The sequence below is a fragment of the Salvia splendens genome, chromosome 21, assembly GCF_004379255.2.
Source record: "Salvia splendens isolate huo1 chromosome 21, SspV2, whole genome shotgun sequence".
NCBI classification, from domain to species: Eukaryota; Viridiplantae; Streptophyta; class Magnoliopsida; order Lamiales; family Lamiaceae; genus Salvia; species Salvia splendens.
In genome coordinates, this window is record NC_056052.1 from 26,927,570 (window position 1) to 26,954,480 (window position 26,911).

Below are 26,911 nucleotides of genomic sequence, written 5' to 3' on the forward strand. Positions count from 1 at the left end.
TTTGTTGCGTAGATGTTATTGGATGAATGTAATGTGACATATATAATCTTCATCACTTCAAAATCAATAATACTACCATTTATTTTATTTTAATTCGTTCACGAAAATCAGTCAATATTCCATTCCGTTTTCTAGGTTAATACGAAATTTTGATAAATTTCAGATTGTCGTGCACATTTATTGAGGCTAACTGACAAACGTGATACTACTAAATTAGTTGTTTCTATTTTTGATCAAATTCAACTATTCCAATACATTCTCTTATTTACAACTTAGAGCAATATCTTTTTATCACTTTACAGTATTATTTAAACTTCAATGAATAATATTTCAATTATAGTAGGAGTATTTTTTTTCTTTATTCCTATATTATCAATTTTGCATTAAAATGAGCATCCTTTAATGATCTACAAAAAATATTAGTAGTTGTGAATGAGGAGATTATATTAATAAAATTAAAGGATTTGGGTGTATTCAAATCCTAGTAGAATATGTGAATTGGACATTATTTAAATGTTGTAAAAAATTAAAGTAAATTAGAAATAACAAATGAAAGTCTGAAATTATGAATCAACATTTTTTTTATCTCTCAAATCCTAGACACAAGTAGCTAGGAGTGAGAGAAACAGAAAAATGATATGGAAACTTAAATGCTTTGGATTATTGGATATGCACACGTGAATAAAAACGTGCTCCATATACTATTGATGCTAATGTCTGTATTGTTTTGGGCCAACAAGATTAGTTGGGCTGGATATAGGTTAGCCCATTTGAACAGTGAGCATTATGGGCTTCAACCTTAGATTAATAATCAAAACAATAAAATGTCTCGCACCAAATAGGAAGACAAACAACAAATCACAGCCGCCCAAAATATATCAAAACAAGAGCAACCTGAGACTCAAAGGCATAACGAAAGTCACACAAACAAGCACGGCATCAAGATTAGTCCACAAAACTAGTACTCCGTTATCAATACTAAGTGGAAAAAAGAGCAACCGACATCTTACATCAAGGGCGGACACATGTGGAGAGAGGGTAGGGCTTTAACCCTAATGAATTTATATTTTTAATTTTTTCTTTTATAAAGTTTTATAATTTTTTCATAATTTATACATATAATTATACTAAAGCCCTTGTTAGTAATTTAAATCACATAGAAAATTGTTTTCAAATAATATTTTGAAAATATAGCCCTTATTAATGCTCATTTCTGCGTCCGCCCCTGTCTTATATCATACCGAAAACTCACCCATCACTAAATCCATGAACACTTTCAGCAAGCAGACTCCAAAATGACCCTCAACTTATCTAAAGGAAATCCACAAAACCAACAAGTCAGGGGTATTCTCATGCCATCTTCTAGCCCAATCTTGAAGTCGTCATATTAATAAATTATTTTCCATTTTCCATGTTCCAAATGGTCCACACTAGTATGACGTAAATTTTATGCTTTAAATTCTTCTAAGCTATATTTCTTGCTCCGCCAGCTGTTGAACTAATTGTGTTTCTTTATCTAATTACAAAGAAAGTCAAATTACCCTTAATATAGGGTTGAGTGAGAGCATGTTGGACAGCGACAAGGGGAGAGTAGTACAATAAGTTCGTAGTATTATATAATTGATCAAGTCCCAAAAAGTAGGGAGGTTTGAATGAGTTAATAGAGCAAAACAAGTGTATTAGAGCACCCGCAACGCGGGCAGCCCGCGTTCCGCGTTTCGTGCCGGCGGAACGGAACCGGCGCGCGACGCGTTGCGGAGGTGCATTCCGTCTCCGTGTCGTGCCCATGCCGTCGCGGGTGCCGTCGCCGCGAGACGCGGCACGGCTTGTGTCGCCACGCGCTTCGGCGACGTGGCTCGCCCTGCGTCGTGCGTGACGCCCACTCGCCGGCCCGCGAGTGGGCGTCGTCATGTTGACGCAATAAATTAATTTTTTAATAAAAATGAATTTTTAAAAAAATATTTTTTATTTATAAAAATTGTTTTTTATATTTAAAAATAATTTTTACAAATAAATGAATACTAGAAATTCGTATTAGCCCATATATATTTGATGGGCTTGCGAATTTATGAAACTCATTCTTGGTTGTCTCTATTTTATAGAGATATCCTTGAATGTTTCATGTTTCACTTTCGATGTGGGACAAACTCATTCTTGGTTATCTCTATTTTATAGAGACATCCTTGAATGTTTTATGTTCCACTTTCGATGTGGGACAAACTCATTCTTGGTTGTCTCTCTTTTATAGAGACATCCTTGAATGTTTCATGTTCCACTTTCGATGTGGGACAAACTCATTCTTGGTTATCTCTATTTTATAGAGACATCCTTGAATGTTTTATGTACCACTTTCGATGTGGGACAAACTTATTCTTGGTTGTCTCTATAAAATTGTATTTTAAATTATGTCATTTTTTATTTTTTTAGGATTTTAATTATGTCTTTTCTATTTTTTTGAATTTTAAGTTGTAATGTTATTTTAATTTTAATGAAGTGTGTTTGTTTTAATTGAATTGGGTTGGAAATAAAAATAAAAAATGAAATTGAATGAATAGTAATTTAAGGAACGGTTAAGGAACGGATAAGAAACGGATGGTTGCAGATTTCGTTCCTTAGTTAAGGAATTGAGTAAAAAAGTACAGTGGGACCCACAAATAGTAGTTTAAGGAAGGGTTTAGGAACGGTGGGGGAACAACGTTGTGGATGGCCTTATTTCAAGTATATGTCGATCACCAAATTCATAATGGAGAATAAATTCAAAAGGGCAAGTTTGAAATTTTGGTCAAACCGACTTTGCCTTTATGAAATAAATTAAGACATGTAGAGTGACGCGTGGAATAAAAGCTTACTAAGATTGGACATTTTTCATACGTAAACAGTGACCATTTTCAACGTGAGAGAAGAAAATTCGGCAGCCAAATCTTCATGAATAATAGAGGGGTTGGATTTTCACTTTTTCGAAATAAAGTTTGGTTTTCATTAAAATTTCAATTGCTTGCTATTGGCCTCTGTAAAATAGACATTGTGCGTGATTAATATACTATAGATTTTGAATCAATTTTGCAAAAAACAATTGTCGGTAGATTGACTAAACCATAGGCTCTGGTTCCATGTGGTATTCTATTTTTTGTTGATTTTAATTATTTAAAATCCAACTATAACTAACCAAAGCCCTTTTTATCATAATCTAGTCCATCTTTCAATGTACCTCTAAATTCTAATATTGTGGGTTCAAATGAGTTTAATTGGTGTGTATGCAAAACTACAATCTATTGAGATAAAGATTATAATTATTGTGGATTCAAATGAGTTTAATTGGTGTGTATGCAAAACTACAATCTATTGAGATAAAGATTATAATTACTGTGGATTCAAATGAGTTTAATTGGTATGTAGGCAAAACTACAATTTATTGCATTGACGGTATAAATCATTGTTATTTGCACAATAAGAAAACTTTATTTCTCTTATTTGATTCCTCACTCGATTACTTTACTTTCTTCACTCTATTCTTTAATATATCAATTTCTTAAATCTCATGCCAAAAAAAAATGACTCAACTATCTTAGTACGGAGGGAGTGGAGTATGTTTTATTTTGTTTTTGATGCATGGTTAGGATAAAAAGTCCCTACATAATATTTTATGCATACATGGGACAAGAGATTGATAGCAGGGGCGGTGGAATGGCCACATGTACATATAACATATTCATAAATCATAATATTACTAGCATGGATGTCAATCGGGCCGACCTGTCGGGTTTCGGACCAACCCTACTCGGGTTGCGGGTCAATCGGGTGGGGGCTAATCGGGTTGTGATTCCTTTCGGGTTATAAAAGTTCAACCCTATCCCTAAAAGCTCGGGTTTCGGGCTAGCCCAACGGGTTGATCAGGTTGCTACCGATAATATTAACATGCTATCAATCCAATAAATAATGATTAAAATTACTAATATTCATACAATGTAAAACATTTAATTATGATATACTTGAGTATATGCTTAAACTCAATCATAAACATGATCAAATACTAATATTTGAGATATTTCGTGGAATTTAATGCATGTTTTAGAAATTTAAATATTTTTTTAGTGAATTTGAAGTTTTTAATTTATTTATCAATTATTATATTAATAAAAATTTAATATATAATTTGTATATTTAATATAAAATTATAAGTTAATTTTTTAGTTAAAATTAATCAATGAAGTGTCGAATTATGAGTAAAAAAATAGAATAATAGAAATTTTATCGGGTTTTTGGGGCAGCTCATCGAGTTTTCGGGTCTGGCCCTAACGAGTTGCAGGTTAATCGGGCGCGGCCGCGCGGACTGATTGAGTTTTGATTTTATCGGGCTATAAATTTCCAGCCCTAACCCTATAGATTTGGCGGGCTATTCGGGCAAGCCCACGTGTTATGGGCTACATTGACTTCCCTAATTACTAGTTCTATTTATATATCTATTTTTATTATACCATGACTGATAGTGAAATGCGTTATCGAATACTTATCATTTCACACTTTTCACAATTAATTTCATTTAATTTATTAGTATGTCACACAACCCTTATCTACAACTTGACTAAGACACTAGACAGGTAAATGCTCTCTGGCATTTATAATATCAACCAATATTGGATGTATATATGCCACACAGAGTAGTATATGTTTTGAAAAGGTGTTAAGTGAACCAAAATACTCCCTCCGTCCCGCACTACTCGCACTTATTTCCTTTTTGGGCGCCCCAAGTTACTTGCACTCTTTCCATTTCTAGAAAAAATTTCACCTACAGCCGTCATTTTTGACTTTCCTATACACTCATTCCTTAATCTCCGAGCCGAAAAGGAAATGAGCGAGTAGCCCGGGACGGAGGGAGTATATTTTAGGCATGAGATAATAACTCCATCCACAAAGAGCTCATTAGGCACCAATTTTATGTTAATAAAATTTTAAAATTTGAAATTAAAATATATTTGCGCTCTGGGTTCATCTATTTTCTCCAACCTTGCTATAGAAAACAAGGGAACTGTGACACCAGAATTAGTGTGAGTAGGTTCATCTATATTTCAAATGCACATTAATTATTCAATTTAATTATAAATTTAGTCATTGAGTAGTAACCTTTTGATTTAGTATGATATTCCTAAAATAATGTATTTATACATCCCCGTGATCATAATCAAATTGTGTTCCTTTTTCTTTTAAGTATATTATCTCAAGTATTTTGGAATGCATAAAGGTGACGTAATGCAGACTTCATGATGACGCCATGCATTTACGTTCTGAAATGGAACGACGTCGTATGGGGCTGGGATTCACGAGGCCAATGCATTATTCTCGAAACGACACGTCGGTGTACAGTTGAGCAGTGACGTGTCGCTTTCAGTGAGATCTGGACCACTAGCTGTGTTAGGACCAAGTCCCGCTACACGACAAAATATGCCTTTTCGCACCTCATCTTTTTCTCGCCGTCCAATCCAGTGGAGGCTGCTCCACAGTTGTCGCCAAAGCAATTAGTTGTCGACCCTTTGGTTTTACCAATTTACCCTTTCCAATTTAAATGTGTTCCTAGCATTAGTATTTCTCTTTTTACTTTTTTTTTTCTTTAGGATTATCTTATCCATAATTCGGAATTACATGTCGTTTTCTCTAGGGATTGATTAATTGATACTGTGTAGGTCAAGCAGTCTATATTCATCCTGTGCATAAGGTTTGAATCATAGTAAAATATTTTATTGCAAGACTTGTGATAAATTTTATAGTACTATATCTATGTAGAGAAGGATGCGTTTGAATGCATAATTGGTAAAATAAAAAAAAATAAAAAAATTTAATTAAAGTGTTGTTAATATAAAAAATATTTCACTTTATTGGAAAGAGAAACGTACCGTGATTGGGATATTTGTTGATTGAAAGTGCAAACATGTCATATTTTATTTTTTTGACAAAATATATTATTATTAATACATCTAACTAGATTTCTTTTTTCCATTACTACTTAATTTTTTTTCATTCACTCCATTAATACATTCAATTTGAATGTGAATTTAATACATTAAACAAAATCTTTTTAAAATCTCGTGCCATTCATCAGATGTGACATTTTCACTCGGACGGCGATACATCATAAACTTTTAATCTAACTCAATATTCAGCCCAATTCACACGGATTCAAATCTGAAAAGCAGAGTTGAGTTGTAAATTCTTTGATTTATGCAAGTTAGCACGTGAACAAGCTAACAACCATGCACCTAGAAAGTCACCAACTTATCCCATGCTACTCAAAACCAACCTTTGGAGCAAACTGTAAGATGACACTAATTAATGAGAAACACACGTTCAATTAATTGTAATAATATTTCCATTAATCTAAGTCGAAAATATCAATAACCCTAGTTTAATTAATCTTTGGTGGGACTAAATGATTGAAGCGGAGTTTATTCTTTAACTCATTGACAAGCTACATACTCCATATCAAAATTGTCAAACAAATTTGAGGCGGCTCCTATTCATACCACCACCCAAAAGTGTTAATAATTATTCCACTTCGAAATATATGACTAAATATAGTCCACTATAGGCAATAAAAGTTGAACCAAGGACATATGAAGCTAGAGGTGGCATCAACCGATTTTACTGTTTATTCTTTCATGCTGGCATCGATTCAATAACTTTCACTATAAATTAAAATTGTATTTTCTGAATCCGTTACTGGTTGAAACTCATATTGTATCTTACTCTAAATTTTACACCAACTGCAAATAAAAAATATGTTTGTTGTATGCAAGCAAAATGGTGATGTTATTGGTCCACTACAAGAATTTGCAATCAATATCATAAATCATAGTAATTCGGAATTATGACTATTATCGGAATTGTTAATTAGTCAAGAATTTAGCCATAGCTGGAAAATGAAGAGAAAGAAGTGAAATAGCAATTGACTTTTGGTGAGAGTTAGGTGTGGGTGTCACATTAATGAAAAATACTCAAAATTTATTTGATTTTTGTAATTTTTTTGATACTCCCATTCGGAAATTTATTAATGGGCCACCAAGTCACGAACGCTGTCGTCTATCTTCATTTCAAACTTATAACTTTTCACATTTAATGCAGCAAACCAATCAGCACTAATGGTCCCTCCCTATTATTATTGTTAATATATTTCATTTTCATTAATTCTTCTTCTTGACTTTATAGCCACGTCTTGCATACTTTAATCAAGGGCTCTCATCTCTAAAACTATACTCAATTTTTTTGTAATTCAAGTTATTGTGTGTATACGAATATGTTGTTAAAATATAAAAATTGTAATAAATATTTAATACAATCAATTTAATATATGGAAATTTAACTGTAACAAGAAATTATTGAATCCATTTGGAGTATATATTAGTAAAATATATGTTTCATTTTAGTGCAATTTTTATAAGATTAAAATATCCCATATAATATTCTCCACATACTTCTAATATCATTTTGCATGTATCACAATGTTATAAGGCTGAGAATATCCACATTATGTATTACATTACTTACTAATACTATAATACTACATAGCAATTGTCCTTGAGTTATATAGTTGAGACTTCCATATAACTCAACATCTATCCAATTATAATAACAATTTACGTATATTGGAAAAGATCAAATTAATGTTAGTGGTCCAAAACACTACACGATCAATATTAATGAAGCGTATGTACCTAATTTCCAATTTAGTATAAGTAGGATGGACGAAATAGAAACTGCAATGACTACTTAATGGATAAATATGGCACTCAATGGCTATTTAACAGAGAAATATGGGTAAAAACTAAATAGTTATTATTAATTACTAATACATTATTTTATAGAAATTAAAATCCACATATGATTTTAAACTTGATTTGGAGATAATTATGCAATGTCCAACAAAAAAAGTTCATCTTTTATTGAATTTTTAAATATTTAATTTAAAATTTTAAAGTATTATAAAAGGATTAATAATTAATACTATATTTCAAATCAAAAAGTTCATGAACCCATTTTTTAATGTTAATAGTTAAATACCGAAAAATGTCCAATAATGTATGTACAGTTTATGGATGTTTATCACTTCTCTTATGAAGCATGGACAATAGCTAAAAGATAAACTCGATTTTAGTAGGATTCAAACTTTATTTATCTTTGTCTCAAATATATAAGCCACACAAAATAGGTCATGACCAAAAATGCGAATTAAGGAAAGCGACTTTATATACGAACAGACATACACTCAAGGAAGGAAACTCTAACTACCTATTGATTTTGCACTATTCATTCTAATTTTTAACAGGGCGTATCTCATGAATTAGGTTGAATTACTAGCTAGTAGAGATGAGAAAATTAGGTAAAACTAATTGTTAAAAATACATTTAAATTTAAGAGAAATTTCTATATGGACAATATATTTTTAGTGTAAAAGCAAAACACAAAAAAATTATGTTAAAACAATAAATTAATATAATGATTTTAAAGTTATTTTTTGTAACTGAAAAATACTACTCCTATGAAACAATAATTTAGGCATTTTGTAGATCAGGCACGTGTCTATGAGGTATTATTAGTAGTGTCTAGTAAGTCAAATTATTCACGACTTCAGTATTAAACTTTCGTATTGTCATATCTATAAATTCGATCATTTGTCTGTGCAATTTTGTATAAGTTGAATTAATATATGAATCGATTTTTCATGAATAAGAATTCATCATGAATCACCAGTTATGGAAAAAATCACGACTTTTTAAAATGTAATTAATGTACATACATTTGGCAGTTTGGTTCATCCGCCTAATTAAATCAATTGATAATAGCTATTTAAATACTGATTTTGATTCATAAACTTTTAAACTAAATACTTAAATTATGAAGCTTGGATTGATTCCAATATCTCATTTGCGCATATAATACTACTCTTTGTGAAAATGATGTTCATTCATTAAAATAGAAAAAGTTAATATATATATATATATATATATATATATATAGAGTAGTGATCTAGGGCAAGTGCTCATTAACTACATAACTAGAGAATAAATCTAAGCCACAAGATCAAGAAAATCAAGGGTTATTATTAATACATGTAATTTTTTAATTTAAGGAGAAATTAGTTCCCTCAATCACAAATTTACTCCACAATAACAAGGCGGGGGTATAATAGTTATTGCATAGCCAAAATTAGATTTCGTCGGCAAATTGAATTCATTTGAAAAAAACCGCGATTACTATTCTCTCTTCTCCTCTTCTCTGTTCTGGAAATTCACCAGAAATTAAGCTCTGTTGCTTGATTGAAACGAAATTTCTTTAAGAATTCATGAAATTGATGCGAAATAGCTCGCTCGAGCTGAAGATATTTATGAAATTGGCGCGGAATTGCTGCAGGTGACGGTAGAGGAGGAATACACGTTGGTGAAAAGAGCAACGGGGAGACGAAGAGAGAGGAAGTAGAGGTGGAAGGTTGCGTGTGTGTGTAAATCATGCGTGTGTGTGTAAATTCGGAGGATCTTTGATGAGCAGAGTGAGGATTTGTCTTCTTCCTCTTCTTGTGCAATTCAATTGTCTTTTTAGAGAGAGAAAGAGAATAAATACAGATTTAAGAGCAAACTGGGTAGTTGGGTTGTCAAATAGTGTTAGAAGATTTTATCGATTATTAATTCATAAAAAAAATAACTCCTACGTGGATCAATCCAATGTATATGAATCAAAATATGTAAGTTCATATCTTAGAAAATAAATTTAATATTTTTAAATTCACAATCGTTGCAAATTTACCGAGTCAAATTACATGCATGCTAATAGTGATGTGTTTTATTAACACCAGTGAATTAAAATCGTGCTAAAAGTGATGTATTTTGTAAACAAGAGTGAAGTAAAATCATGCTAAGAGTGATGTGTTTTGTAAACAAGAGTGAAGTAAAATCATAATAAGAGTGATGTGTTTTGTAAACAAGAGTGAAGTAAAATCATGCTAAGAGTGATGTGTTTTGTAAACAAGAGTGAAGTAAAATCATAATAAGAGTGATGTGTTTTGTAAACAAGAGTGAAGTAAAATCATAATAAGAGTGATGTGTTTTGTAAACAAGAGTGAAATAAAATCATGCTAAGAGTGATGTGTTTCGTAAACAAGAGTGAAGTAAAATAATAATAAGAGTGATGTGTTTTGTAAACAAGAGTGAAGTAAAATCATGGTAAGAGTGATGTGTTTTGTAAACAAGAGTGAAGTAAAATCATAATAAGAGTGATGTGTTTTGTAAACAAGAGTGAAGTAAAATCATGCTAAGAATGATGTGTTTTGTAAGCAAGAGTGAAGTAAAATCATAATAAGAGTGATGTGTTTTGTAAACAAGAGTGAAGTAAAATCATGCTAAGAGTGATGTGTTTTGTAAACAAGAGTGAAGTAAAATCATGCTAAGAATGATGTGTTTTGTAAACAATAGTGAAGTAAAATCATGCTAAGAGTGATGTGTTTCGTACCACTTTATTCTTGTTGTACAACTTTCTATCTCAACAAATGAAGTCTGTTTGAATAAAATAGATGCGATAGATGATTGCCAGTACCAATGAAGCATCATTTAATGAAGTCATTTTCAAGCACAAAATATCTTTACAACACCCAAGTATACATCAAGTGAGATCAAAAAGCAACTCCCCTTGGGACATTATACCACAGCAGCAAACTTCCACTCTACAAAACAAAACAACTATGCCCTCGAACCCAAACAAAACAACTATGTCCTCAAACCACTTGTTCGCTAGATCACTGATGCGGCGCGCGGTTGCCGGCGCTAACTGCCGCTGTTACATGGCGACTACGCCGGGGAGGCCTGCGCCCGCTGCACAGGTTGAAGGTTTGAGCGCGGAGTTGGTAGGGTGGAGGCGGATGATGAGTTCGGCGGCGGAGCCTACATCGTCGCCGCCTTCATCGGTGAAGAACAGCGAGTCGCCGGAGGAGAAGGCCGAGAAAGGTGGCGTTGTGGTTTCGAGCAATTGGGGAATTTCAAGACCTAAGATTACGAGGGAGATTTCGAAGGAGATTTGGAAGGAGATTTGAAAGGAAATTTGAAAATCTGGAAGGAAATGACACGTGATTTTGAATCTCTAATTTCCAAAAGTACCATTGATCTATTTTACATTATTAAAATATATAATATTTGTTCCATTTATTTGTGTGGCTGAGATTTGTTCTCTAGTTATACACTTAAAAATAGTTATATCTTGATCACTACTATATATATATATATATATATATGAAATGATGTCATTTGAAGATAGTAAAGACCTTGATCTATACATAGATAAGATGATTGAAAAAGAAAATTACTATGATTTAATATTTTATAACCATATTTTATGGGAAGAACTAGAATTTAGGGAGACGTTGTTTTAAAAAGAAAATAATTAGCATTTGGTGAGACTGAATTATGATCTTAAACTCTATCCCATTTCGCTTGGAATATATCCACAAAAAAAGTTGATACATGGAGTAATAAAGTTGGGAAATGTGTGGTAGTAGAAAGTTTATGATGGACGGACACAATCCGATCCCAAATTTTAAGATTAAAGTATGATTAAGTAGTCATGACCAGAATTTATTTTGAATAGTGCTCTTTGACTATGATTGATAAATTAACATTAATATTTTTAATATTTCAAAATTAATTATTAAGATTAATAGTAATAGTAAAATATTTTTTTGCTTTATTTTTATCTCATAGACTAGAAAAAAAAGATATGGACAGAACAACATTACGCGTGGAAGTGGGGTATTAATTATGCATTATCAAAGGACATATTTTAAGCTTTTTGTTATAAAAAAGTGGCTTTGTAATAAATTCATAAAGTAGGCTTCTGTCTCTCAGATGTCCAGCTTTCAAGGCTCACATTGTGAATTCACTTTTGCCAACCAATAAAACCTTCACATTCCTACCCTTCATAAGATAGACCAATTGGTAAGATAGATATTTGTTGAGGCTACAATTTTGTTATCTTATCCTTGTGAAATTTTATTTGTTTTTTTATTTATAGTTATCAGATTCAGATCCTTGCTACTAGTGGTGTATTAAATTTTAAAAAAAATCGGACTAAAACTCTATTCGATTCGTTATACTTACATGAATCTATAAATCAATGCTCACATAAATCACTAAATCGGTACTGTTTCTAGTTATGAGATAACATGAGGATGTATGCTGCACAATTATTTTTAATTGATGATATCCTTGTTTTTACACATAGCATAATTTTTTTTGAAGAGATTGTTGTTTATTTATTCATTTACAAAAAAAAAAAAAGAACTACTACTACAATATTTAAAGGGCAAAAATAACAATAAAACCGTACACACTGAATCAGTGGCATTATAGTCAATGCAGTAGAAATATTAATACCCATAAAGTTGGATCATAAATGTGAATTGCAAGAAGAAAAAAATCCCATCTATAAATATTACTTCCAACATCATAAAATATTCAGAATTCTTACAATTTAATCCATATATCTAAAATCCCCTCTCCCAAATCCTCTCTATCATAATCTTCACCACTCTAACTTCTTATTCTGCCTCTGCAACAATCTATTGATCCTTCCTTTTTTATCAGTGATCAATTTCCATCTTCAATCTAATCTTTTCTTTTTTTTTGGAATTGTGAGGAGAAAAAGGGGCAATTTTTTAGAACCCTGTTTCCTCCATCCCCTGTTTCAAAATTGTTGCAAAAAATGGCAAGAATTCAAGATTTCAGCACACCCTTTCCGTCGCAAAACGCTTCCGAAATCGGATTTTCTCTCTCGCAGCTCATCCTCTCAACGAATTCCAACACGTTGGATTCGATCTTCTCCTACCGCGAAAACGCGAATTCCGTCGCTGCTGTGCAAGCGACGGAACCGCTGGGCTCCTCCGTCTATTTCAGACAAAGAGATTTGCTACGGAAATTTTCCTACGAAAATCCGTTGATTTCCGTCGCTAGTAACCCGGCCGCGGGACCGGGTTACTTTCCGACGCATTTCAGCCCGAGCAAGAAGAAGCTGTACCGCGGCGTGCGGCAGCGCCACTGGGGGAAGTGGGTGGCGGAGATTCGGCTCCCGCAGAATCGTATGCGCGTCTGGCTCGGCACGTACGACACTGCGGAGGCTGCCGCCTACTCGTACGACCGCGCAGCCTACAAGCTGCGCGGCGAGTACGCGCGCCTCAACTTCCCCAACCTCGTGGACCCTGCGAGGATCGGCCTCGGCGACGCCACGAGGCTCGCGGCCCTAAAAAGCTCCGTCGACGCGAAGATTCACGCCATTTGCCAGAAGGCGAAGCGCGGGAGAAAGTCCCGGACCCCCAAAAAGGCAGAGAGCGCCTCCACCACGACCACAGAGAGTGGGGTCGTGGCAGGGAGTAAGGAGGCGGAGGGGTCGCCTTCGTCGTCGTCGGTAGCGAATGACGAGTGGTGCTCGGCGCCGCCGCCGGAGATGGATATTGAAGGGTACTCGCTAGCGCGGCTGCCGTCGTTCGATCCCGAGTTGATTTGGGAAGTTCTTGCGAATTAGCATTGAGTTAAATTTTACTACTACTAAAGTGTTGTATTTTAGTTTTTACCATATTTTTTAGTTATTAAATAAGTTTAATTTACTGAATTTCGGATTTATTTCCTTCTTAAGGTTGTTTGCCAGTGTGCTTGTTTCACCTTAAGTACGGATTTCATGTTTCTTTTCTCCACATCTTACTTGTTTCATTTTCTTGTATTTTAATTATGTATTGCACTATTTATTAAAAGATAGATATAAATAGATTATACTAGACTCAATACGTGCAGTAATTTTACAGTATATTTATTTAATTTTGAACTTTTGTGATAATTTTTCAATAAATGCTGGAAATAAATAGTGATGGAATTGGTCAATTGGCAAATTGGGCTCGTAGACTTAATGAAACTAGAGTCTCTAATAATTCATCAAGTTTTATCATGTATTGATAGAGTTTGTGATGTGTCATCCTAGAATTAGAATTCGGCGTATTTGACGGTATAGACTCTAAAATAGCTATAGGTGATAACAAAATTTAGACATATTTTGCACACGAAATTGTGAAATGTGTGATGAGTATACAATTATAATGTGTGGACCACATTTATGATTTCAATCTCTTTGACATTTGACAACACCCCAATAGAGTTGTCAATAATTCGATTTATTTGTTTTAGTTTTTATACATATGCATTACATTGAAGGGTGAAAATATGACACATACTGTTTTAACACTTTTAGCCAACACGAAATTATATAATGCATAATATTTTTCTTATCCATCTACACAATATAATATTAATTCCATATATGATAAAAAAAATATATCCTAGTTAAATTATCCGTACCGCATAGTAAGTCATAACAAATGGATCCTCAATGAGTAAAAAGATATTACATTTTCATAATATGTCATGACTTCATTTCTTATGACTCTTGATGGACTTTGAGGGTCCGTATGATATGATATCCCATATATTACGTACGTCCTATAATAGATGTCACACTTTCCTTTTTAATTTGTCCAACAAAAAATGTCACATTTTTTTAGAAAAAGTTCTTCCTATAAATATACTCCCTCCGTCCCGCACTACTCGCACGTTTCATTTTCGGCACGGAGATTAAGGAATGAGTGTATAGCAAAGTCAAATATTACGGCTGTAGGTGAAATTTTTTTACTAAAAATGAAAATAGTGCAAATAACTTGGGACGTCCAGAAAGGAAATAAGTGCAAGTAGTCCGGGACGGAGGGAGTATTATTTTCTCTTTCCACCTAATACGCAAAATAACATTTTTTAAAATCCCGTGTTATTCTCCAAGTATGCCAGCTATTATGGAACGTAGGGAGTACCATATTAAAAGATCTCATACTACTTTCTTCGTTCCCATCAGTAGTTTAAAAGTTGACAATTCAAGTTGCAATATAAAATTTGTAAAATATGAGACATCGGAAAACAAATATTGTAATAATCTTAGTAAAGAATTGAATCTATATCTGATAAAAATTTACTAAATAGAGTACTATATAAAAGATCGATTAAATTTTATGTTTTGTTCAAACATTTAAAACAGTGATAACTATTCATAGACTGATGATTTATCAATCAAGGGGATTGGATCAAATCCAATCAAAAGGGATATGTATTTCCTTTTTAAAAGGATTAAGGAAGACATAAGTTAAAATGCAAGTCGAATAATAATTTCGTAATCCGAAAAAATTGCACCTATTTTGTATCATTTTGGCGGCATGGCCGAGCGGTAAGGCGGGGGACTGCAGATCCTTTTTCCCTAGTTCAAATCTGAGTGTCGCCTAAATCACCAAAAAACTCGAAATCGTATTCGATTTATTGGATTGGTTTCTTAATAGTGTTCGGTAGAACCCATTTTTGACTTTGCTACATTAATTCCACTATTATCATTGAGGAATAGCAGTGGCGGATCCAACTCTTCAAAACAGAGGGGGCAGAATTTATTAGTAATATATAAAAATTAAACATAATATTTTAATAATAAAATAATACTTTACCTTTCTATTAAAAATGAAATGTTTTCTACAATGCAAACAATGTCTCTCTACATTTTCATCTCTCTTACTCTACTCTCTATTCATTAACTAAAAAAAACACACATAAAATCCTGAAACTCAAATATTTCATATTTATTGGGTGGAGAGAGTATATTAATAATCAAGTATCACTCTACGAAATTAATTTCTACGAGTATCCTTATCTTAAAAGTATTTTAAATTTATTTTATTATAAATAATTGAAGAATAAACTTTTCTTGATGTCACAAAATTATACTATGAATATCAAAGGACAAATTATATTTAAAAAAATTAATCAAAAATATGTAGTAAAGATATTAATAAAAGATATGAGTAAGTAATATGTTTAATACAATTGGATTGAATGTATAATTTGAGGTATTACTATTCATTTTAAAATAAAATCTATAGTATAATTGAGGATAATTTCCTAAAATATAGTATATATACTTGTCCAAATAAAGTATAATTAGAAAAAAATATGCATTCCATATTCTATATTAACGTAATATATGTAAGAAAAGTGTGTCTCTCATTTTATATATTACTTATACTTTACATTTAATAAGTAAAATATTTGGGCCCTTTTATAGATTTCAATAAAAAATGTATTAGCCCAACAAAAGATCAAAAGCCCCTAAAGAAAGACCCTAAAAAACCAAGCAAAATATTTTGGCATTACACTCTCGGTCCAAATCCAGAAAGCCCATCAAAAGCCCATTTATTCCAACTAAAAAATAAGTACTGCTGTCGATTAGTTTTTCCCGCCAAATCATCACTCACACGGTATTTATTTTCCCGCCATTTCCCCCAATTCCTCTTTCCCACTGCCGCCTGCCCAACGATACGACACTCCGATTGTTAAATTCTTGTATTGTATGCTGCAATTTTATTTCCGGAATTCAGCGATTAGGAATTTTCAGCTGGTTTTTTCGCTCCTTAACTCCAGTAATTATAGATAGGAAAAGCTGAATTGTTCGGAAATGGTGAGAGAGGAAGCTGAGAATACTAGGGAAGACATGGTAATCGACGGAGTGGAAAACGGGCACAAGCCGAACTATGAAATTCCTGATGAATTCAACTCTAACTATCTCAAGACTTACTATGGTAACACATTTTTTGTTTGTTTTATTTTGTCTTCCCCAAATTTGAATTCGACAGATTCTACTCACATTTGACCTCAATGCTTGGTTATTTGATTTTTATTAATAAGATTGAATACTTACCATTCAAAAAATTTATTATTGTTTGCCTAATTTTAATTTTTTGCTGACTGCTTACTGACTGAGTGTGTTATTATTTTTTTTAATTTTATTTGTACGTGAAGTTACCCTTTTGTTTGATTTCATACGTGCAGATAAGTTTTTTCCATTCGCTGAGATGTTCAAATGGATGTCGTATGGAAATGGTAATTATTATTCGGCTCCTGCTATAATTATGCCATTTTTATTGGCTGACTTATAGTTATATGTTTTACTTTCTAGATAGAAAACATCCAGGATGTGATGCATCTTACTTCGGGAGAAGAGAGTTTTCATTCACCTTAGAAAATGATATCTACATGCGGTTTCAGTCTTTTAACAAGGCAGAAGAGCTTGAAAAGGCCATCAAGTATCAATGCCCTTTCAAAATTGATATTGGTCCCGTATACAGTGTGGATGTAAGTCTCACTGAGCTTATGGTGTATAGAGGGCCACATATTTTACAATCTTGATGGAATTTTTAGTTTCTGTCAGTTGTGTTCACTGATAAACTTCGTATGCTGTGAATTGAAATGCATTTTGGATTTGCAGCCTAAGAAAAGAAATTCATATGCACAGTCTGGTGATAATGTTTTCAGACCAGTGGAGAGGGAACTTGTATTTGATATTGTAAGTAGTTATTCTCTGGCTTTTATATTTCAACTGTGGTGGAACATACAGGTGAAGTAATTAAATCCCGTAGATGCGCAAATTATGATCCTTTATCTTACAACTGCAGGATATATCAGATTATGACGATGTCAGATTTTGCTGCAAGGGAGCTGATGTTTGTTCGGCATGTTGGCCATTGATGACAGTAGCCATTAAAATAATTGATACTGCGCTTAGAGGTAGGAAATGGTTCATACTATATAGTACTAAATTGTTGTATTGGCATGAAATTTAGTATGGGGACAGAAGCTATATTGCTAAATCACCTAATAAAATACCGAGATTATTACAACTCCATCCTTTTATGTATTTGCTTTAGCTGGTCAGTGTAGTACAAATCTCAAATAAAGTAGAATATGTGCATTCTACTAATCAGTTGGTATCTTTAGCTGCTTATGTTCAATCAGCATCGAATAGCTGGTCAGTGTAGTACAAATCTCAAATAAAGTAGAATATGTTCAATCAGCAAATTGAATTAGTAACCAGAAACCTTGTATGTTGTTTGCAACTCTGTAAGTTTGTAACGGTGGTGTATGCTTGCATAGTTTGAAAACATGTATTTTCCGATGTCTTCCTTTTACTCATTTACAATTGAAATTCTGTCACTACTTGCCCACTTGTTGTGCACTCACAAATATAGGTTTCTTCTATCTTTCACTAAACCAGAACTTATTTGCCAAGACAACACTTACTCACTCTTGTTTCTTTGGCAAAAGATGTTGAACACTTTATTTTGTCTTTCTTTCAGTCTTCTTGTCTTGTTATTCCAACTCTCTCTTCTCTCTGTTTTCAAACTTTAAGTTTTGCTCTTTCAGTGGCCTGGTTAAGTTTGTTGAGTATTCGATTCTATGACTCTCTTTTTTTCCATCTTGTCAGCATATTGCCTTATATTTTGCTTATGCAGAGGACTTTGGGTTCAACCACATTTTATGGGTGTATAGTGGTCGTCGTGGTGTGCATTGCTGGGTTTGTGACGGAAAAGCGAGATGGTAATGGTGCTTTAATGCAGATACAATCACTTTTGACATTTTCTTGATTCTAGTATATGCTAAACTGTAATTATCATTGGCTAGGTTGGACGATGGGCAAAGGGCAGCTATAGTTAATTATCTACATATCCATAAGGTTCACACTCTCATTCTTATTGATTAAACTCCTTTTGAATATATCTTAGGCACTATTATGGTTCTAAAATCCTTTTTGTTTTGTCTTATGTCCTGTTTTTCTCCAGGGAAATGAACACAGCATTAAAAAAGTTACCCTAGTTGGACAGACGTTTCATCCTTTCATGGGGTATGCAATATAGATATATGATTGTTGAATCTCTACTTATTCATCACAAATTACATTTTTTCCATCCAACAGGAGATCTGCTGAAGTTGTGAAAGAATTTTTTGAGGAAAAGTTTGTTTTGAATCAAAATTTATTTTCAGATGAAGATAGATATGAAAAGATACTGGAAATGATTCCAGATGAATGTAAGCTAGAGTGCTTAGTAATTGCTGTTTCCCCTTCGTGGTAAAAGAAATAATTTATATCCTTCCCCATTCATACTTTGGCAGCCATTACTTCTGAGCTTCGGGGGAAGTGGCAGGATAAGAAACGCTCGCGTGATGATATCAATGTTGTTCGATGGGGTCAACTTAAACATCTTCTACAATCAGGAAAACAGAAGGTATGATTCCTGGTGTATTGATATTATATTATAGACCTTTACTAGGGGGAAAAGGAAGAAAAATAGAAAAACTCAACAGAATCTTTATCTCGAAGCAAATTTTTTTTGCTTTCTTTACATGTAATTGCTCTTCTTTTATATATTTGACTGGTATTATTAGCTGTATCGTCTGCTATTCATATTCTTCACTGTATTTTAGATGCTGGGTGTCCGTAGGTGTGTTGAAGAAATTATGTTCACCTTCACCTATCCAAGACTTGATTTGGAGGTTTGCCATATTCCCCCTTTCAGTTTTATTTTGGTATAGGGAAGATAATATGGTTAGTTGACTTTCTGAACTAGATGTATACTGTGCATGAAGTTTCATGTTTCCATCTCAGGTCTCAAAACACATGAATCACTTGCTGAAGGCACCTTTCTGCATACACCCGAAAACAGGTTTGTTTAACATGCCTCCTTTTTCAATATATTGTCCAGGATACTCATACTCATGGCAGATAATGGCATGGTGAATTCCTTGCTTTCAAGTTTATCAGCATATTAATTATTATCCAATTTCTCATTTTCTTTTCAGGCCGTGTTTGTGTTCCCTTTGATCCTAAGCACTGTGAAGATTTTGATCCTTCTTCCGTGCCAACCCTTTCCAGGGTGAGTAGTCACAAGTTAAAATATATATACATGAAAATGCTTTGATTAGATGCCTAGATACTTTATAAAACATTTATGATCATTATTGGTTATGTTCTCTGGCAATACATAATTTTTTATAATACTTCTACTCAAGATAATTTTCATCATCAGATAATACTCTTGATTGCACTACTAGGATGAATATTTTGATAGTTTTAGCTCAATACATTGCTCCCAGCAAAGGCATAAAAACTAGTTTAGTTAGAACTCTAACACAACTACACAATTATGCCAAGTATTGGCTTTCAGAGGTTCAATAAGTCCACACTATCTTCCTTGCCATTCAGCATCTGTCAGATCTTGTATACTAGTACTGCATTTCTTTAGTTATTATGTCTCTGTATTTTATTGTAAGAAAATGAATTCACGCTTCTTGACCACGACTTACATTGCATGCTAGTAAGAGAACTTTTATTCAATCATGTTCTTCTTTGGGGCTGGTAGTGTGTTTCTGTAGTTAAAATTGCCATTTCCTCGCATTCAGTCCCTAAGAGAGGGACCTGAGCTTCGATGGTATTTGCTGATCACTATTCTTCGACTTGAAATGACTGTGGAAGACATGATTCATCATGGTGCAGTGCTGAAGACTGGCTAATGCAATTTTCTTTTTGGTGAGTTTGCAGCTTCTGGAAGAACTTAACATGCGGCCTCTAGGAAGTGGGGGTGAGATAAGTATGTAATAGTCTTTGAAGTCCTAAATATCTATATCAACCATCTCTTTCATACTCATAATTGTGCCCACTTTTGCCAATTTTGTGAAACCTTTTGCTGGCAGATTTGGAAAATACCTCACTTGGCGAATCATACAGATATTTCAAGTCATCTTTTTTGCAACCTCTACTAAAGTCTTGCAAGGTATATTCTTAAGCTGAAATCTCTTGTCTTTATTTAGTGAGATAAAAGAAAAAGAAAAAAGGAGCAAATTGTAGCCCTATATTTTCTTATCCTTTTTCTAAACAGAATCTGCCCTCAATTTGAAAAGATATACATACATATTTCTCCATCACACTTCTATTTTTTGGACTTATCCTTTCTAAAGTAGTGACAGTAAGCAAAATTGTAGGGATAAAGGTATGATAGACCAAAATAGTATTCCATCTTTTCATTATCTAGACTTAGTATTGAATGACATGAGTTCTAAGAAAATAATTGGTAAAATAATAGAAGAATAGTTAAAGTATTGTTAGTATCTTATTAGATATAGTAAAAAAATAGAAGATTAATTTTTGTGGATGAACCAAAATAGAAAAATACTGTTATTGACTGAATGAATATAAAATGTAGTGTGCCAATTGAACAGTCACTTTATTCATGTACTTCCATCTATGCTTGTCATTTTAAGAATTCTTTTGTCCCCCAGGATTTGGTTTCTTGCCACATATTAAGAATTCCTTTTCCACCAAAAGCTCATATTATTCATTTACCATTGATTTAAGAGCCAAATTCGTTAAAATTGGATGTGCAAAAGTGCTTGTAGGAGTAGTTAATTTTGTGTTGAAAAATGCAGGAAGATATAGAAAATGCTCATGCTGCTAAAGTTCAGCAGTCGAGCAATTCCCTAAGCTGGTAGAGAAGACTAGAAAGGCCTACATTTGTGTCTTTACATTAATGCCATCAATCAATGTCTTTTTTTTTGGTAGTTTATGATTTTATACAACATTAAACTCAACCAGTAATGTCTTTTCAACTCAATTCTCCAACTAATATCCATTGCATTTCTAGGATATTCTTCTTTTTTTTTTCTAATACCTCTGTCCTGTTCAAGATGTCCATTTTTACCTTTTAGTTTGTCTCACTAAAGATGATATATTGAAATAAATCACTATTTATTTCTCTTTATTAAAATGTTCAACTATTCCATCTTTTTCTCTTTACTTACTCAACTTAGTAACTGATTAGAAAAAAATAATTCCTAAAATTGAATGGAAAGAAATACTAGTAACACATGTATTTTACTATTATGAAATGAGAATTATCAAGACAAATGAAAAGTGTTTGTTATTAAAATTTTACTTTATTATTACTTCCTCCGTCCCCATTAAGAGTCATATTTTGCTATTTTTGTCTATCCATATTAAGAGTCTTATTTCACTTTAAGTAGGCTCTACATTCTACTAGTTTATTCTATTCGTATTTTATTGTAAAATTAATATTATACTATATAAATGAGACGCGTGTTCCATTAACTTATTCAATCTATTTTTCTTTGTATTTTTTAAAACTCATGCAAAAACTAAATAAGACTCTTATTAGGGACTGAGCCTAAACTAAATAGGACTCTTATTAGGGACTGAGGTAGTATAATTTTACAACCGCAAAATTCCTTATAATTGCAAATTGATCCCAATTTGCCAAAATGCATATTAATCTTGAGCTGAACAAAGCGTCTTGGTCGTGAATTGATAAACAAAGCTTTTAGTAGTGAATTGAAAATGTTTTACCTACAATTTACAAACACAGTCAAAGTATGTATTTTGACATACGAGTACAACTATAGGTAATAGAAAAAATAACTGGACATGCCAAAGGTCCATGGTCTGATGTTGCAGAAATTTGCCATATTTGTGTAGTCTGTCTTTGCCTATATTCCCTGGGGACCAAGTCAAATTGGTCTGTCCTTTAGCAAATTAAGCCAATCTCACTTGCCACAAAAGTAGACTTCAATTTAAACCAATCATAAATGTAAAACAACCCTACACTCACTCCCAACCAATCCTCTTTGTCATAGATAATTCTCCACCACTCATTTTTCTTCAATTATTGTAGTAGTATTATATTATATTACTGTCACATTTTTCCTATTCCCTATTTTATAGTAGTAGTACAAAACAAAAAAAAAATCATGAATTTTCTTAAATTTTGATTTTATCTTGTTATCTTAAAAATCGATCATAAAGCTTACGAGTTTTAATATTTTCAATTTTTACGCAAGGTATAATTTACGGTAACAAAACTACTCATAAATCACAATTTCATTTTAATTAACATAATTAGTACTAGTATATAACTCAATTAATTTGAGAAATCAATGACTGATCACAAATAAAAAATTGGAATATAAAAATTAAGAAAATATTAAAATTTGCAATTTTTATGGCAACTTTTTAAAATTGCTATTTAGACTAGAATTTAACTAAATTTTGTATTTTTTTCGGATGCTGCCCTATGTACAGACTTGTCGTATTATTTCTCTATTTTATAAATTAGAATATGATCTCAAACTTCCATCTCTAAAATTAAAATTAGAAAAAATTATAAAGTTGGATAACTATGCACTTTATTTACGATTCTAATATTACTATTTCAATATGAATAAACTATTGTGTGATTTGACGTGGATAAAATATTAAAGAAATGCATTTTGGACCACTGAAGCAAGTTGAAGCTGCCAATGGCTGTGTGTTTTGGACTGTTGTGAAAGCTCGGACTTTGATTCTCATTCACTCCCTCTCACCCACTCCCAATTCCCCCTCAAAATCCACTCCTTCCTCCGTCACAAATCTCCACCGTCGATTTCAGCAATGGTTGGCCCGATGTTAGGCGACAGACGCGGCGGCGGCGGTGCTTCCGAGGAGGATTTCATCCGGAGGCACCACAAGCACGACGTCGGCGAGAATCAGTGCTCTTCGTCCTTGGTCAAACACACCAAAGCTCCTCTCCCTCTCGTACGATTTCACGCTCAGATCTGCGATTGATTTTTTATTTTGTTTCAATTTTGTTTGATGAGATGAGATGTGATTTGTGGCGTAGGTTTGGTCGCTGGTGAGGCGGTTCGATCAGCCGCAGCGATACAAGCCGTTCGTGAGCCGGTGTATTGCGCAGGGCGATTTGCGGATCGGAACTGTGAGAGAGGTGAATGTGAAATCGGGGCTGCCTGCTACCACTAGCAAGGAGCGCCTCGAGCTGCTCGATGACGAGGAGCACATTTTCAGCGTGCGGATTGTCGGCGGAGATCACCGCCTCAAGGTATGCTCCGCCTCCGCCTCTTTCGTTTTTCCGTTCATGGCGATTGAATCAGCTACATTTCCTAATTCGGCATTCGTGATGGAAATCGCAGCTAATTAGAGTTAAAATTCTGGTTTGCTTCGGTTCTGATTTTAGACTAGTTGCTTATTGAATCACAATTGCCGGTGCCAGTCAGATTCAGATAAAATTGGGTATATATTGCATTTGACAATCATGTTTTTAGCTTGTTTTTACTGATTTAGAAACACATTATGTTGATACATTTGCTTCGATGTGATGGTGTTATCATCATCACCATCTTCAGTTGGCTTGTGATTTGAGACTACTGAACAAATTTAGGCCAATCTGGCATTTATTGTCATCTATGATTTGAGATAGAATTAAATAAATATTTTACTCATGATTATCGATGTGCTGATGTTATCATCATCAGCATCTTCAATTGAAAGTGTAATTGACTTGTGATTTAAGATTACCGACCAAATGTAGGCCCAATCTGCTATGTATTGTTATCAATGGGAGGGTATGAACGTCTTTGTTTTGTTAATTGCAGAACTACTCCTCCATCATCACCGTTCATCCAGAGACGATTGATGGAAGGCCGGGGACAATGGTGATCGAGTCCTTTGTTGTGGATGTTCCGGAAGGGAACACCAAGGACGAAACATGCTACTTCGTTGAGGCTCTGATCAAATGCAACCTCAAGTCGCTGGCTGATGTCTCGGAGCATCTAGCTGCACAGACCGGTGATAATCAATAATGGTACCAGTGGTGGTGACGACAAGTCGACCAGAAAAAAGATGATGATGCTACATACATATATCTAGAAGTGAGTAGAGAGAGTGGCGTGGGCGCCACTCCTCCTCAGCTGTCTTTCAGCTATCTATGTCCTCCTCCTCCCATCCCGTTGAAAGGCGATGTGGGTTTGTTGCTTTAGTTCTGTTTCCACGCTCGGCCCGCTTTCGTTGCATCCCAGACCATCATTGGTTCGGGTATGTGCTTCGAACTTTTGTTTTGAAATTTGGGTTGTAAATATTGTAGGCTAGGAAGATGAATCACTTTGATATGTTTGGAGCTGGATATGATTTTGTTTGTGTATTTGATACTGTGACTAAGTTACTATTTTGGGATACAGTTCAGAGTTTGTAAATAATGCTGTGTTAACTTGTTTCTTTCTTATTTTAGAGAATATACCTCTAATTTCTGAAGTATTGTCCTAACTCGAATATGCGTATTATTCGGGGAATATCTCTTCTGCTGTGTTATCTAATTCATGAGGTTTCTAGTGTGTTTGCTACGCGACTTTTTAGGCCCAATCACCAATGGGCGAGCATGTGGTAAGATACAAGGATTTGAATATTACGAGAAAAGTTATTTTTGTAAGAAGCAAAAAGATACGTTGCCAACCACATTAATTTTTAATTTTCATTTATATTTTTTCATCTATACAATCACACTTCCTACAATGACTGTAATTCAAACAGTTCATTTTTTCACTTCAAATATCCTCTACCAATTTTTTTATTTAAATATCATCTTCTTTATTGTTGCAATTTTTATTAAGGAGTAGTAAGAATTAAGATTTAAGTATTTTTTTTTCATAGATTCGACTGTTAATGTCTTATAATCCCAGAGCAAATTGGAGATGTTGGAAGTGGTTCCTTGAATAAAACCTGTTGTGATTAGCCATTGTTTTAATTTCTGTTATTGGATTGATTGTGCGATCCAATCGAAGTAAACTACCCTTTAAAGGAAAAGAGAAATCGATGCGCGGTAAGAAAAGCGGCCGCCATTTCAGGTAATCCACAAACGCAACTATCGCTTAGCTGCCTCACTTTTTTGAACACAATCTTGACTTCCATCAAACCGAAATAACCGGATTTTCATACCATTTTGAGCATATGTATTAAGGGTTGCATTAATGCCTAAAGTTCTGTTTCACATAATTTCGACTTCAAATTCTACCCTTTGTTTTTATTTTTGTTTTACATTAGTGTGCCTAAAGTTCTGAACCCTAAACCCTAAAATTCTACCCTTTGTTTTTATTTTTTTACTAGTCCAGCTAACTATAAGCAGATGTGGGTTCTTGGTGATAACACATGAAACAAATCCAATTAATGATTTAATTCGACCTAATAAAATTTACTTACTAAATAATTTTAATGCAATATTCTTCTATCTATGCTCACAAGTATTACAATGGACGGAATGGTTAGGGTCGGCTGATTCAGCCTAGGCTCGTGCAACATGACATCCACACATGCAAAAATTCAAAACACTGTCATTCTAATTTATTAAAGAGTAAAAACGAATCGAATTCAGACATAGCATGTACTCCCTCCGTCCCATTAAATATACAAAATTTGCTTTTCGGCACGGGATTTTATATAGTGTTGTTTTGTGAATTAATGAAGAGAGAGTAAAGTAAGAGAGAAGAAAAAGTAGAGAGAGTATTGTTTCCATTTTTAGAAACGTTTCATTTTTAATGGGACAGATCAAAAAGGAAAACGTTTCATTTCTAATGAGACAGAGGGAGTAATACTTAGAACACAAGTTTTTACAAAATGTTACCAGGAGTACTGTATACTAGTACATGTAGTTGGTTAGCGGAAAATGTCTCTCATGCAAATAAAGAGCATGTATGCCCTTTATAAATAAAGAGCATTGCTGAGGCCAAATTGTAAAAATGAGATTTAAGAAAAATAAAAGTTGCACAGTCTTAACGGATCTTGATGGACAAATTGTATGGTTGATTTGTTCTGATTCGAATTCGACGAAAAATATTAGTAATATTGCATGCAAGTTAGTGAGGAATGACTATTCAAAAAGAGGTTGATGGAGGGACAGAGAAGGATTGGCTTCTTCCCACTTCTGTTAATATTGTTAAGCTTTTAATAAAGCTGCCATTCCAACGTATAAAAGCAACTATTATTTCACTATGTTATCAAACATACCTGCACGATCACCACAATCAATCATACAAACACAAAATTTAATAATTCAAACAATCAATCTAATCACAATATCGTATCAAATCTAATCACACTCTATCATACAAACACAAAATTTAATACTAATTCAAACAAACTAATCTAC

At 33.5% G+C, this 26,911-nt stretch overlaps 3 protein-coding genes and 1 non-coding gene across 6 annotated transcripts; all 4 read left to right on the plus strand.

Annotated features, from left to right (window-relative positions):
- The first annotated feature begins 12,471 nt into the window (after positions 1-12,471).
- Positions 12,472-13,805, plus strand: LOC121784958 (ethylene-responsive transcription factor ERF061-like). Its single transcript, XM_042183247.1, has one exon. It carries the CDS (start codon positions 12,733-12,735, stop codon positions 13,546-13,548), a length of 816 nt encoding a protein of 271 aa, XP_042039181.1. The 5' UTR covers positions 12,472-12,732; the 3' UTR covers positions 13,549-13,805.
- A 1,460-nt stretch (positions 13,806-15,265) lies between these two features.
- Positions 15,266-15,336, plus strand: TRNAC-GCA. Its single transcript has one exon. It is a non-coding gene; the product is annotated as a tRNA-Cys (tRNA).
- Positions 15,337-16,368: 1,032 nt separating this feature from the next.
- On the plus strand, positions 16,369-23,265 carry LOC121784952 (DNA primase small subunit-like). Of its 3 annotated transcripts, none has more exons than XM_042183236.1 (16): positions 16,369-16,678; positions 16,929-16,979; positions 17,056-17,231; positions 17,365-17,442; positions 17,552-17,663; positions 18,389-18,473; positions 18,558-18,609; positions 18,716-18,777; positions 18,850-18,962; positions 19,047-19,159; positions 19,359-19,427; positions 19,540-19,597; positions 19,734-19,807; positions 20,473-20,512; positions 20,625-20,704; positions 21,357-21,694. In XM_042183236.1, the coding sequence occupies exons 1-16, from the start codon at positions 16,555-16,557 to the stop codon at positions 21,417-21,419; spliced, it is 1,350 nt and encodes a 449-aa protein (XP_042039170.1). In that variant the 5' UTR covers positions 16,369-16,554; the 3' UTR covers positions 21,420-21,694. The 3 variants fall into 3 exon arrangements, with proteins under 3 accessions (XP_042039170.1, XP_042039171.1, XP_042039169.1); XM_042183237.1 differs by lacking the exon at positions 21,357-21,694 and adding an exon at positions 23,202-23,265 and having other exon boundaries at positions 16,371-16,678; positions 20,473-20,521; XM_042183235.1 differs by having other exon boundaries at positions 16,372-16,678; positions 20,473-20,521.
- LOC121784960 (abscisic acid receptor PYL8-like) lies at positions 23,234-24,968 on the plus strand. Its single transcript, XM_042183249.1, has 3 exons — positions 23,234-23,514; positions 23,600-23,815; positions 24,369-24,968. The coding sequence occupies exons 1-3, from the start codon at positions 23,371-23,373 to the stop codon at positions 24,573-24,575; spliced, it is 567 nt and encodes a 188-aa protein (XP_042039183.1). The 5' UTR covers positions 23,234-23,370; the 3' UTR covers positions 24,576-24,968.
- Positions 24,969-26,911: the final 1,943 nt, after the last annotated feature.

What these genes read in the sequence shown, in the direction of transcription:
- LOC121784952 (XM_042183235.1), top strand. Translation starts at nt 16,555, where the DNA reads ATGGTGAGAGAGGAAGCTGAGAATACTAGGGAAGACATGGTAATCGAC. An exon ending in CTATCTCAAGACTTACTATG is followed by an intron (nt 16,679 to 16,928) that starts GTAACACATTTT and finishes TCATACGTGCAG; the next exon opens with ATAAGTTTTTTCCATTCGCT. An exon ending in ACGTTTCATCCTTTCATGGG is followed by an intron (nt 18,778 to 18,849) that starts GTATGCAATATA and finishes TCCATCCAACAG; the next exon opens with GAGATCTGCTGAAGTTGTGA.
- LOC121784958 (XM_042183247.1), top strand. Translation starts at nt 12,733, where the DNA reads ATGGCAAGAATTCAAGATTTCAGCACACCCTTTCCGTCGCAAAACGCT.
- LOC121784960 (XM_042183249.1), top strand. Translation starts at nt 23,371, where the DNA reads ATGGTTGGCCCGATGTTAGGCGACAGACGCGGCGGCGGCGGTGCTTCC. An exon ending in CCAAAGCTCCTCTCCCTCTC is followed by an intron (nt 23,515 to 23,599) that starts GTACGATTTCAC and finishes TTTGTGGCGTAG; the next exon opens with GTTTGGTCGCTGGTGAGGCG. An exon ending in GCGGAGATCACCGCCTCAAG is followed by an intron (nt 23,816 to 24,368) that starts GTATGCTCCGCC and finishes TGTTAATTGCAG; the next exon opens with AACTACTCCTCCATCATCAC.